Source organism: Diadema setosum, chromosome 17, assembly GCF_964275005.1.
Source record: "Diadema setosum chromosome 17, eeDiaSeto1, whole genome shotgun sequence".
NCBI classification, from domain to species: domain Eukaryota; kingdom Metazoa; phylum Echinodermata; class Echinoidea; order Diadematoida; family Diadematidae; genus Diadema; species Diadema setosum.
The window spans coordinates 35,168,874-35,181,910 of NC_092701.1; the positions used below are offsets into that span (position 1 = coordinate 35,168,874).

The 13,037-nt window shown below is 38.3% G+C and overlaps 1 protein-coding gene across 1 annotated transcript in view; it reads left to right on the forward strand.

Annotated features, from left to right (window-relative positions):
• Positions 1 to 8,865: 8,865 nt before the first annotated feature.
• The window catches only part of LOC140240649 (gamma-aminobutyric acid type B receptor subunit 1-like), a 137,531-nt gene continuing 133,359 nt past the window's right edge, over positions 8,866 to 13,037 (forward strand). The window contains exon 1 of the mRNA XM_072320402.1: positions 8,866 to 8,934. Coding sequence (XP_072176503.1) covers positions 8,866 to 8,934 — 69 coding nt within the window. The remainder of the gene's footprint in view (positions 8,935 to 13,037) is intronic.

The following is a 13,037-nucleotide window of genomic DNA, read 5'->3' on the forward strand; positions in this document are numbered from 1 at the left end:
TGTATGCCAGGGATAATATTATTCCCCCTGCTGTCTGCAAAAGGTATGTCACATGCTCCTTTATTATGCTGGTAAAATGAAAATATGTTATATTTTCTTTTTATTATATTTTTATCCATAGTTATAACTAAATTGTTTGTTTTTTTCTTGAGTGAATTTTGTTTGAAATTGCACTTTGCTGCCACAGCTCATGAAATAAGGGAAGTGTGTATTGGTAATCATCACACTTTTCCCGTGGGAACGAATCATTGGGGTGTTCGCATTTTTTTCCCTTTCTCTCAACATTTCTTTTTATAACTCTTGAAGTTCATATTGCAACATTAACTTCAATATTTTGCTTACATGATCTGGGAGCTAGTGCAGGTGTTTTCGAGCTATACCAATTGTGTGTGAACGTAAATTATTCAGTGCTTGAACAATCAATCATATCACACATTTCCCCAGAGACGGAAACACTACACCGTGTTAAAGAGCTGCCAGTGTTGAGGCTCAAATTGAGTAGAATTTGATGTCGTCACACACATGGTTACATAGGAAATGTGCTTGCAATATCAGTGTGCTGTTGTCGCATATGGATCTATTAGTATCCCTTTATCATGCCAGGAACACGAGACCAATTATGAGAGAAAACGAAGTTACAACACAATTTCCCTGCGGATTTTTGCGATTGAAGCAAGTTTACTTCATACCAATGTCTCATGAGGCAGCCGTATGAATTGGCGTTAGTTTCCATCAAGGTGTCCTAACTCTTGAAAACAGAAGTTTGATTGTCTTCGTGTTCTAAATATAAATCTCTGTTTGACTGTGAGGATATTGGAAGACAGTCCACACAATTTGTATAAACACATACCAGACAACAATTTTGGAAGAGATGTTTGAAGCGAAATGTTTAAAGAGAGCATTGTGTTGATTTAGTTTGAAAACTTTGCTAAAGTTAGCTAGTCTCTGTGATGCAATGATATGGCTATAGGGTTGATGTTTGCTATTTAGAAAAAGGGCAGTTTTATCAGTTCAAAATTTTCACATGATTTATTTTGGTGAAATTGGAATCATCATCATCCGTCCCCTGTTGCATTTATTACAGATTTTAATCAGTTAAAGGTGCATGGTCCCGGTGTCTTAGTCAAATGTGTATGCGGGCACACGGCGCAAGTTTCCTATAGAGACCTACGCTATTGACTCCTCTTTAGCGCTTACGTTTTGGCCCACTTCCCCGAGTCCGAAGAAGTCCGATTCACTGTAGTCAGTGGTCGGATCACAGTTCGGCTTATGATTCGGCTGAGGGGGATGACAGCTTTAGCAAACTTCTTTTGTGATGTCATAATAACAAGCACATATGCGCGCACCCTGGCATTACCACAGACTGCGCGATGCGCAGAGAAGACAACGAAGGCAACGTTACTTAGCAACAGCTACGCACTTTACTCTTGATGACATCTCAACACGGTAATCTTCGTATCAATGCTAACTGTGATTGGCAGTATCATCAACAGCGCCCTCTACACTACGGGACTATGCCCCTTTAAGACATCCTACACTATAGGCGCGGTCAGACTGGCAAAAGATCGAGAAGTTTAAGATCGCGAAGTTTGGTCCATTCGTACGCGTGCAAGAAAGAGTGCGCCGTCCGATGGCTAGTGATTGTGATGTAACAATGCACATCTGAACATGACAATGGCCTCGTGCTTCGGAGACAACGCCCGCAAACAGATCGAAAAGTTTCGCGAGAAGTTTCGCGGGAAGTTTGTGGTCACACTGGCAAAACTTTGAGATCTTAAAGATCGCGATCTTAAACTTCGCGATCTTTTGCCAGTCTGACCGCGCCTTATGATACCGTTTGTTGCCATGAAAGAAAGAAAATCAAACTCTACATGTGTTTCAACATGATGTATGAGAATTCACCATTGCATCTTCATTTATCAGTATTTCATTCCTTGTGAATGAGAATGAGTGTTCACCTTTTCATATCTGCGCCACATGAAATTAAGCCAAGAAATTGTCAATTGTGTGCAAGAGATCATTTTCTCTTGTGTCACTGGTGTCATTGGAGGGCAGAAATTTACCTGATATGATGCCGACAGTCAAGAAACCATGTACAAATGAACAATGAACAATGAAACAAACAAACAAACAAACAAACAAACAAACAAACAAACAGAAAGATAATATGATCATTAGATTACAGAGATTATAGTTTGTTGTCAAGTTACAAAAGGAAAAAACTAATTTTGAGCTCTGAAAGGAATGGTGTAATTTTGGTCAAGATGGGGGATTCATATTTTTTGTGAGATAACTAGAAAAATCTTATATGAATGAACATGCAATTCTGAAAGGAATTCAAAGGTAAAGATCAGTTTTGAAATGGCTAAGATATCCAAAAATAAGGTAAAAACAAAGTGGTCTTCATAAAAAGTGTGTCTAATCTTTTATCAAGACCTCTTTGTGTTTTGGATATCCTGGCCATTTTAAAACCAATTTTCATCAAACAAACTTTAAATTTCTCTAAGAATCGTATGCTCTTTCATATCTCATAATAGCTGTCTCATCATTCCACACAAAAAAGTGGAAACCTGAAGGGGGAATTGAATGCAATTGCAATTTAAATTGCAATTTAAAAGTGCTACTCCAAAGAGGTGAATCCTAGTGACACAAATCATATCAGTCTCTGAGGGAAAAGGATTCAGGGGATGTAGAAAAGATGAAGTATTCAAAGCAAGTTACGAATGCCTTGGAAGACTTACAGGGATGGTATAGTATTGGTGGATACGTGGATTAAGCTTTCAAATTTTTGCGAGATGCCAAGAAACCACATGGGAAATTGTGCAGAGGATACAATTCTAAGAGGAATTCAAAGTTTATTTGCTGAAAATTGGTTTTAGAATGGCTGAGACATTCAAAAACAAGGTAAAATAAAGCAGTCATAATAAAAGGTGATTCCCACATTTTATTTTTGAGTATCTCTGCCATTTCAAAACCAATTTTCTTCAAATAAACATTAAATTCCTCTTAAAATTACATGCTCTCTCACATTTCATATAAGGTTTCTCATTGTTTCATCAAAAATGTCAGAAACCTGAAGTTAGGTCTCAACCAAAACTATACAATCCCTTTAACTAGGGTATACCCAGACATACAGTGGTGAGAGACAGTGCACTTTCAGATTTTCTTTCAGTTTTCCTTGTGGTTAACCACTGAGTATCAAAATGTCCTCAGATGAACAGGTGCTAAGTTCCTGATGTTAACATATTGACAAGGGATATTCTTGATGCAAACTTTTATGGTGTCAGCAGCGATTCAAAAACATCTCGGGTTACTTCTTCTATTGATCTCTTTTGATTTTTCTTCCTTTATGCTCTTATGTTTCCTTAAGAAGTACCCAGCATATTGACACATTCAGGGTTGTTTTATCCCTTTATTTCTATTTTGTTGTATTCCGTTCTTGACAGATAATACTTTATGGATGCTCTTTGATTACCAATTTGCACTTTCTGCAAGTTGGTGGTCAGTCTTTTGGAAAGATTTGGCCTGACCATGACACTTTTTTTTTAAATCCCCCTTAAGATATTAACCTAGAAGGACAAACATATTTTGCCTTAAACTCTGAGGCCTACATTAGTAATCCAGGATGTGATAAAGAACACAACATATATTAAACATTGTGTTTATTTATTTATTTATTTATTTATTTATTTATTTATTTATTTATTATTTATTTATTTATTTCTCAAGCAATGACTGAAAACGTGCTTGAAACACAGTTACAATGGACTCTTTCCCACCTCATGGTTTTCTGCTACTAAAAATAACCATCAAAATTGCAGAAAAAAACCGCAGATTCCCTAATTCCTTATTCCAGGGGGCATCTATGCCAGCTGCAATGTCTATAGACAGAATTGTAAATTTTCTCCCTTTTGTCCAAAATTTATGTTTAGTTTACTTATAAAAAAAGAATATGTATTATGCAAACTGTTCAGCCTTTTCAAGGATCATTCTTTCTAGAAGGAGTTGTCAAGTGGTGTTCAAATTATTCAAAATTCTGAAGCAAAACGTGAAATGACTTCATATCCTGACAAAAAAGAATACACAAAATGAATGCAAAACCTTCAATTTAAGGGTGGTGAAACAATTTCATTACAAAGCTTTGCTACCAGGTGTAGTGCCATGATTGTGGATTGCTGTAATCAAAATGTGGTTGTTTGATATGCTGGCTAATTTGAAGACAAAGACAGAGACTTGTACCTTGAAGTTTCTTCATGTTATTTATCATGTTACATCCACTAACCCGTTCCTGACTAGACTCTTAAAATCCTATAGATTTTGCAAAAGGTCTGCAAGGTTCGTTCAGAGAATGAGTTTAGAAACTGGCCACTATGAATGCAAGTTAATACTGTGAAACAAGAAATGTTCGCGTGCGTTTTAATTTTGCGAATTTCGCAAGCTCCAAGATTTGCAAAATTTAAATGCAGACGAAAGTACTTGTCACTATATGCATTGAATGCCAGTGACAATTCACGAAATTTTCATGGTGCAAAAAAGGTTGTCAGCTCCAATTCGCGAAAATTTCATGCCATGAATATATCATGTTTTACAGTATGAGAAAGGGCAGAATCATTAAACCTTATGTGTAGTTCAACGGAGTACCTTTATAGAAAAGCATTAGAGTAAGGCTTGGCCAGGTAATACAAATGTCCAAGGCAACTGAATTGGTTGGACTAGCCCATCTTCTTGTCAAGGAGATATCAGGTGATATATGTGATACGTGTCCTGTAATGCTTGGACTGCATGATGGGGTGTCACCAACTTCAAGTGCGATAGTCATGTGAATGCATTGAAAAAAAAAAACTTTCCATATACATAAGTTGTTATTTTACTCTATCAAGAGGTTCTGAAATGTTAGTGAGCAGTTTCCCAAAAGTGACAGTGATGTTTGTCTTTCAAATTCACATGTTATGCTGCCTTTGTTGCCACATAATCATGTTGATATTGTAACTAGGGGAAAAAGGAAATTAAGTTGGTATCATACCATAACTGTTCTCTGATTTTTTCATTTTCACTTTGAGCTGTTGTAATTCCCCAAAGCCTCTGGACTTGTCTCATGTGGTTTTTGTAGGCAATGGATAAAAAGTTAGCCAAATCTACACAACTATAATCAGTTCTGCTACAAAATATGAATACATCTAACTGATTTTAAAAATGTCCCGACCCCCAACAGAAAAGAAAAGTGAGGATGGGAATGGGTCTGTGGCTCGCATGAAAGAACAGCTCTCGAGAACATTACCCCAAACTGTACAGACCCTCAAATAGCTTGCTCAGGGACGTAAGAGTGTTTTGGAGAGTGTTGGGTTGCGCAATGGACGCATGTTACTGACATTTTTTTCATGCCTCGAGTGCGCATGGCAGCTGAAACAGTAGGATCAAACCACTTGAGATATCGAGGCAGGGCCGCTTCAATGGCTCATCGATGATGAAAAGTAATCTTGCATGACACGGCCATTGAGATGAAAATGTGTGACTGATTGACATTTTGCAATGATATTGCCATCTTGTTTTCAGTATACTATCAGAATGGCGAAAATCTATCCCCGATAGCCTATTTGCTGAGTGTGACTTTTCAGGAAACTTGGCTTGATTCAGTAACCCTTTCGTTATCATTGGCAGTTGTAATTTTTCATGATGCCATGGAGGACCACAAAACTAGTAAGTTTATTCCTGATTTTTCAGCTTTTTTTTTACCACTGAAGATAGAGAAAGTCATCATTTACCATGGATAAGAAAAATAAAACAAAACCAGTAACAATCTGGCAACAATAACCTTTTTTTTTTCTACTATGCAGACCAGCTTAATCAAAAATCTAGAGGAAATTGATGGAGGGAAGCTGATTCTTCAGTTTGTGATGATTAGTCTTTGATCTATTGGAAGTTCTTCCAGATTAGTTAGTATTTTATATCACCTGTTATAAGCTCCTTTGAGCAGATAATGCATACTCTTGCATGCGTTGCAAGCTTACTGGGACTGCCCCTCAATTTTTCTGCAAGATGATGTCAATGCAGAAGCGACAGGGCTGAAAAATATGAACATATCACTTAACAGCACCACTTGACACAGATATAGTAGCTCAGCATTGTGACCCTGCTCCTTTCCAGTCATCCATTAACCATAATTGATCGTAAACATTCTGGTGAAGATGGGTATTTTTTTTTCTGTTCTCTGGTAGGTAGTGTGCTGTCTTTTGAAAGTACTGCTGCTCTAATCGGGTTTTCCCCATCCATGTGCTTAATTTCCACCTTTTTTTTTTCATTCCTGACCCTGAATGTTCGTGTTCTCTTTGTTATCCTGTGCAATTCTCTTGGATTATGGGGAAGGAATCACTGAGCAGTTACCTTTCCTATCTGTAAGTTTCAAAAAACTTAGCATGCTGCTGAAGATAGAAGTAATTCTCTAAATACTATGAGATAAGGTGTATTTGGTTACCAAGTTCTTGTTCCTGTGCTCTTTTCCCCTACTCTAGTAAATGGATATATTATGTAAATAGAATTCCATTTGTGTGTGTTCACAGCATTTTACCATCTTGAGTAGATAGTACCATGCCATGTATATGCCCAACAGAAACAATTCAGAAAATACTTTGAGATGAGGTGTATTTTGTCACTGAGTTTTCATTACTGTATATTTTTTCCCCCTACTCTAGATTATTAATATATTTTGTGAATAGAATTCCAGTTGTCTTTGTTTACAGCGTTTTGCCATCTTGAGTAGATGGTAACATGCCGTGCATATGCCTCACTTTTCGTTGAGATGAAAAAGGAAATCAAACAAAGCAAGGCTCTCCTCGATTTTTATTGTTGTAGATGTATCTTTCTGGATTGCTGTCAAGTAATGAATGGATTCTCACCCACATAGGTGATCATTCTCACTGGTAAGCACTGGACTGTCAGAAACAATCTGCCATTATCCATGTGCCAGCGTTTCCCACGCATACATTTGTAATGCCGAAGGGTGCTAGATCGGAGGCATCATGTTTTCTGGTTGCCCGCCCATCCCTCCCAGATCTCGATACACCTGAGATCTAGAGTTACATAGTGGATGAAGACCAGCCATGTCTCAAGAATGTCAGCACTTGTCATGACATGAGATCATGTAACCAAAAATCTCTATTTGTCATTGTTTGTTACTGCTAGTTTGTATGTTGTGCTGTTTAGGAGACAAAATGGGAGAAAAGAGTGAAATAAATGAGATATGTTTACTTGAAGAATGAAGGCATGAAGAGAAAGAGAGAAAGAAAGATGGATATGGTGAAAGAGAAAGTGAATCACAGAGGAGGTAAGAAAAACAAATTAACCCATTGAGGATGGGCTGATTTTGCTAAGTACAGGCATTTCCCTCTGACACTTGCCTGAGTATACTTGGGACTCGTCTTCAATAGGTTAGAAGAGTATGTGAAAGTGGATGGCAAAGATGATGTAATGTGTAGGAGTATATAGATGAAGAGAGAGAGAATGGTCAAGGGGGGAGTTTAAGGAAGATGACAGAAAGGAGATGAGATGTAGGTATCTGTTTGGTTTTTTTTTTTTTATTGCTCAACCTACCAGAAAGAAGCAGGACCTGAAATGGAATCAACTGTATCTCACTGGTGCAAATTTTTTTCTTTCTAGGTGATTCAGTTTGCAGGTCAAGCTCTTGTGTAATGCAATAAGTTTGTGCATTTGGGCTAGATGGACTTTGCTGGTGATTATCCTTGCTTTGTTTGAGTCTTCCTTTGGGGATAGGAGTGGGGGTTGTTGCGGTTGGGATTTGAAGGGAGAGTAGGTAATGCCTTTAGGATTTTACCAGAGTTTCCACCCGTAGACAGGAATGAAAAATTGATTGGAAAGCAGAGCGGGTAAAGCTGATGGAACGGATTGCATCTTCAGGTAAACATGCGGGTCTTGCCAAAAAGACCCTCAGGGTGAACGCACAAAGAGAGGGCAAGGATGAATGAAAACTAGGCAGGGAGGGGAGTTTCACACTTGCAGACAAGCCCATTTATGATTCATGTTTCTGAAAATCTGTTTCTAAACCTGTTTCTTAGTGGTAGGGAGTGTGCAGAATCTGCAATGAGCTGCCTCACGTCACAGATTGATTATCCATTGAAGACTGATCCTGAATGTACTTGGGAAGGTGTATGGGAAATATGTGTAATAGCAAAATCAGCATGACCTCAATGGGTTTAGGAAGCAAAATAGAAATTGGTACCCAAAGTGGAAGTGAATAACAAGTCATGCTACACTTCCCTTTCTCTGTCATATTTTAGCAGTCAAACTGTCGAGTTTGCATACATTCTTCCAGAATTGATCTTGTCTGGACTCTGAATTTATGGAAGTCAACCTTTGTAACATGTTCCCCCAAAGAGACAGGGCACCTTTTAGAGCAGTTAAAGGCATAAAGTGATCAATTGGATTCTGTTGAATAACCTATGTTGACAATGTTCGTAGGAGTCCAGTTTTTGGATCTTAAAATGAATCTTTGTTACTAAGGCTGGTCTGATGACACTTAACATGCAAGTGTGAAATAATGGAACAACTGTGTTGTAAATGATATGTAGGCAGAAGATAGAGGAAGAGGAATCCCTGCAACTCACAATGTACCAGTCTTGTTGTTTGCAATGCAACATGCAACACCCATGACAACCACATACCCCCTTGTGACAATATCATCTTCAGAATATTCTTAGCATACATCTTTAGATGTTCATGAAAATGTTGTAATTCCAGGGAGAGAGAGAGAGAGAGAGAGAGAGAGAGAAGGGGGGGGGGAGGGGAGAAGAACGAATGAAAACAGTTTGTAGTGCAGCTTCCAAACATTTGTGCGCGGACGACGCAGCCAACATGATCAAGCAGCAGCAGTTGCCGCGGGCAACGGCTGATCAAATGTTGCAGGTTGAATTGAATATTCAGGTAAACATTTATCACATTACTGGTCGGCTACGTGCCTGTGGAAGATGATGACGCCACGAAAAGAAATCTGCCTGATTTCCATGCGTAATTGTGAGATATATATGCGAGTAAATGCCAATTTTCTCGGGTTATTAACCACTTGGATGTTCTGACAATTATTTTATTCTATTGTCTTGATGAGCTGTTTGCCTCCACAGTGAATCGTGCATGCTATTTGCGTCAAAATTGGTACAAGTTTAAACTCTGCCGTCGCTGCTCTTTCAGCCTTCCAGGGAATTATGATAACCTTTTGATTTATCAGCTAGCATTCAGTTGGGCAAGAATCATTTTCTGCATTCAAATTGTGCAGTTTTCGTCTTTCATTATGACATTCCTGAGAAAAGTGTCTTAACTGTGCTAGGGTGTGTTCTTACACGTAAATGAATCTTCTTTGTCAACCCCAATTTTTAGAAGGAAGGAGTAGAACAGTGTTGCTGCAAACTATACTGACTTGATAGTCAAATGAACATCTCACAGCATGCACGCATAAGGGAGCATATACGTGCCGTACATTCAATGGCTATTTAGCCGTTTTGTAATTTTTGATGGTACCACTCTCACATGTTCTATATTCATGTAATATGTTAGAATTAATTTTTCAAATTATTTTAGAGTTTGCTAAATTCTTTTAATTTATTATTATGTTAGATTGTGTTTTGAGAAGTGGAATATTCAATTCAGAGTTTATGAAATGTCAGATTTTTGGTTTGATGTTAGATTTTTTAACACATGTTTTTATGCTATGTATGTCAAAATTATATTCATGATGCATGGTCTGGGTGTTGTGTTTTAATGTTTTGTGTATGTTTGTATAAAACTTGAAATGAAATAAATTTCCAAACGGGCAACAGAAGTTGATATTCGCATCTTTGAAATGGAATTAAAATTGGGTGTGTAGTTTGGTGGTAAAAACAAATGAAGATCAAGCTAAGTGCGGTCTTCTTCATATATGTTGTAAAAGTCAAACTCTCGAGATTGCAGGTACTCTGGTTCAAAGAAAAGATTTGATGGAAAACAATTCCATGATTGGCTAAAACTAGATTTGAGAAATTCAGGTTTTCTTTTTAGACTACCAAAGATTGCTCGCTTGTTAGGAATCATCTGTGTAAACACGTTCATAAACGAGTTATTTTACCAGACTGAAAACACTCTGAAGGCTAAACCACACACATTGTTTCAGCATTGCCTGGAGTAAGGGTGTGAGAAGTAGTGTTGGCATTCCAGCGTCCCTTTTTGAGTTCTTTCGACAGTGCTGTTGTTTGCCGATCTCCGATACGCTTGTTTAATTTAGCAGACATCAAGGTTGATTCTCTTGACAATATGAAGAGGTATATGGATCTCTCCTTGGCAATATATCACAGTTTTTTACCAAATTACATGAGAATGGGACATTGATAGCAGAATATTATTTGCAAGTTAGAATGAAATTATATGTTGTGGAACTCTCGTGATTGAAACTTGGTTGACAGACCCTTTTCTATACCTTGTACTTCTAAATCTAATATTATCATGAAATGAAGATTCATACATCTTTTTTTCCTGTCTAATACTGATACTGTTGCATTTAGTTAGTACACACCCACTCCCTTTCCAGATTCCAGACTCTACATTGCATTTGTGAGGGGTGGCCACGATATTTCTGAAGCTATGCTCTCATCGCTGAGTCTTTTAATCCATCTTGGTTCTCATCTGAACACGCAACAGCCAGACTTGTCTGGTGGCAGCAAACATCGCAGGATTTTTCGTACGCCCCCTTGACGCCGGACAGACAAGTGGGAAGGGGGTGGGGGGCTTGCAAGAAATGGAGACCGGAGTTCAAAAGAGGTTGCATTCTATGGCCTTGAGTTCATCATCATCATCATATGGAGGCATCTGCTCAGTCTATAAAGTCAGGGATCATGTGATGATAAATGCAGCTTTGTAATATCTTTATCTCTATTGCATAAAACAATTCTTATGGATGAAAGCTGTACTGGTGACCAACCTTGGGTGTCAATATCCTTACTTGTTGCCGCCGGTATAATAGTGATTCCTTGTAGACTTGATATCTGTTTCTTCTCTTTGTTTATAAGCAGTAGGTTGATAAGGCATTATCCTTTTCATTTGTTGGTATTGTAATCCTAGTTATTTGATTTACATCATTTCCGTTTTAAAAGGCAGTTTGTTTGTTTTTCATCCAAGTCAAAATCTTCCTTGTTGTCATGCCCAATGTTGACATCCCTTCATTAGATCTATTGCTTGAGTTTTTCAATTCCTCGAACCGCACTCAGACCACTCAAACTTTTGATTGAAAGTGAAAGGATGACAATAATGTGCAGGGGAGAAAATTGCATCCATCAAGTTTGCCGTATGCTCGTTAGATATGTTGACTTGGTGTAATAAGACTCTTCCGCCGCGAGACGAGAGCTGTCAAAATATTACCGCCCCTGTCAACTGTTATTTCCCCTCCTCCCCCTTTAATATGTTGATCTGTTTTGGCTGTTAATCTCATAGCCCAGAAGTTCATGCTGTCCCCTCTCCCCACCCCCCATTCCTGAGAGATTAAGAGATCTCTGCTTCATCTGACAGGCTAGTCATATTGTTTGTCCCTCTCTAAATCCCAAGCTTACACCACGGAACGTGGTGCCCTCCACAGAGATTGACATTTCCATATTTTGTCTTCATTTATGAACTTTTGCTTACTGATGACAATGTGTAGGTAAACTGTTGTCAGAGGAAGGAATCTGGCCAATTCCTATATGTACGTGGAACCATCAGCCTATCTTTCTTTTTTTTTTTTCTTTTTTTTTTGGGGGGGGGTAACTTTTTTCATTATAGTTTGGCAGTGATTAGTTTGGCAGTGATTTGGCAGTGATTATTTTTGTGCACAAATCTGATTTGAATTCTTCTTCTGAACTAACAACAAACAAACAAATCAAACAAATCAATTATAGCCTTTGCTTGAGTTCATTGCAAAACTCTAAGAAGTTGGCATATAGTGACTTTGTATGGGGATATGGTGGCAAAGGCTATGTGTCTTGACCAGAATCCTGCTACGTATAATTTCATTATAAGTAGGGAAAGGGAAAGTTATTAGGCCATGACATCTGTGCTTCATCTCCTTAAAGAATTCAAACTTCATATTTTATTACTTTCTGATTTTGTTTCCAGTTTTTAGTGAAATTTCTACCCTGTTACTCCTGTGTGTTTTCAGAGATAACTCTTTCCAAGTAATTTAATATTGTCATGGTGTGGTGTTTTACTTCAACCTTTTTAGAACAAGTCCCGAGTACACTCAGGCAAGTGTCTATGAGAAATGCAGCAAAATCAGTCTGTCCTCAAAGAGTAAAGCAGGAGCTGGCTCTGCGAGGTACATCTGAGTGAAGACAGAGACAGATAACATGGTATACAACCAGTAAACTTGTGGAGGATAATGGAGTGATGCAGGTGGATTAAGTTTACAGGAATTAGAGCTGAGAGGCAGAAGGGGTGGTGTCCATCACATCCAGGTCTACTAGATCTTCAATAACTGGTTGTAGTAGGCATTGTGTAATACCAACCTCTCCCTGTCATCCTGTCACACTTCATCCTCCACCTCTTCCTTCTCCTCCTCTCTTTCCGGACCTTTAAAGACTTGTTGCACCAAGCATCATGTGATACACAGCCTCTTCCAGTCATCCTCCTGTAACCCCTATTCCTCCCTCCTCTTCCTCTAGACTTTTAATCACTTGGTAGTACACCTACTGACAATTAACATACAGCCTCTTCGTATCCACCTTCTGTCCTGCTCATCCTTTTCCTCCTTTTCCTCTTCTTCCTGTTTTTTGTTTTGTTTTCTCTTCATCTTCCTCCTCCTCCTCCTCCTCCTCCTCTCACTCCAGCTACTCCTCCTCGAGACCTTTTAATGACTTGGTGCATCAAGCATCATGTGATGCACAACCACTCCATATGATCAATCTAACATTCTTCCTTCTACTCTTCTAACCCATCATCATCATCAGCATCATCATCATCATCATCATCATCATCATCATCATCATCATCATCATCAATATCATCATCATCATCATCATCATCATCATCAT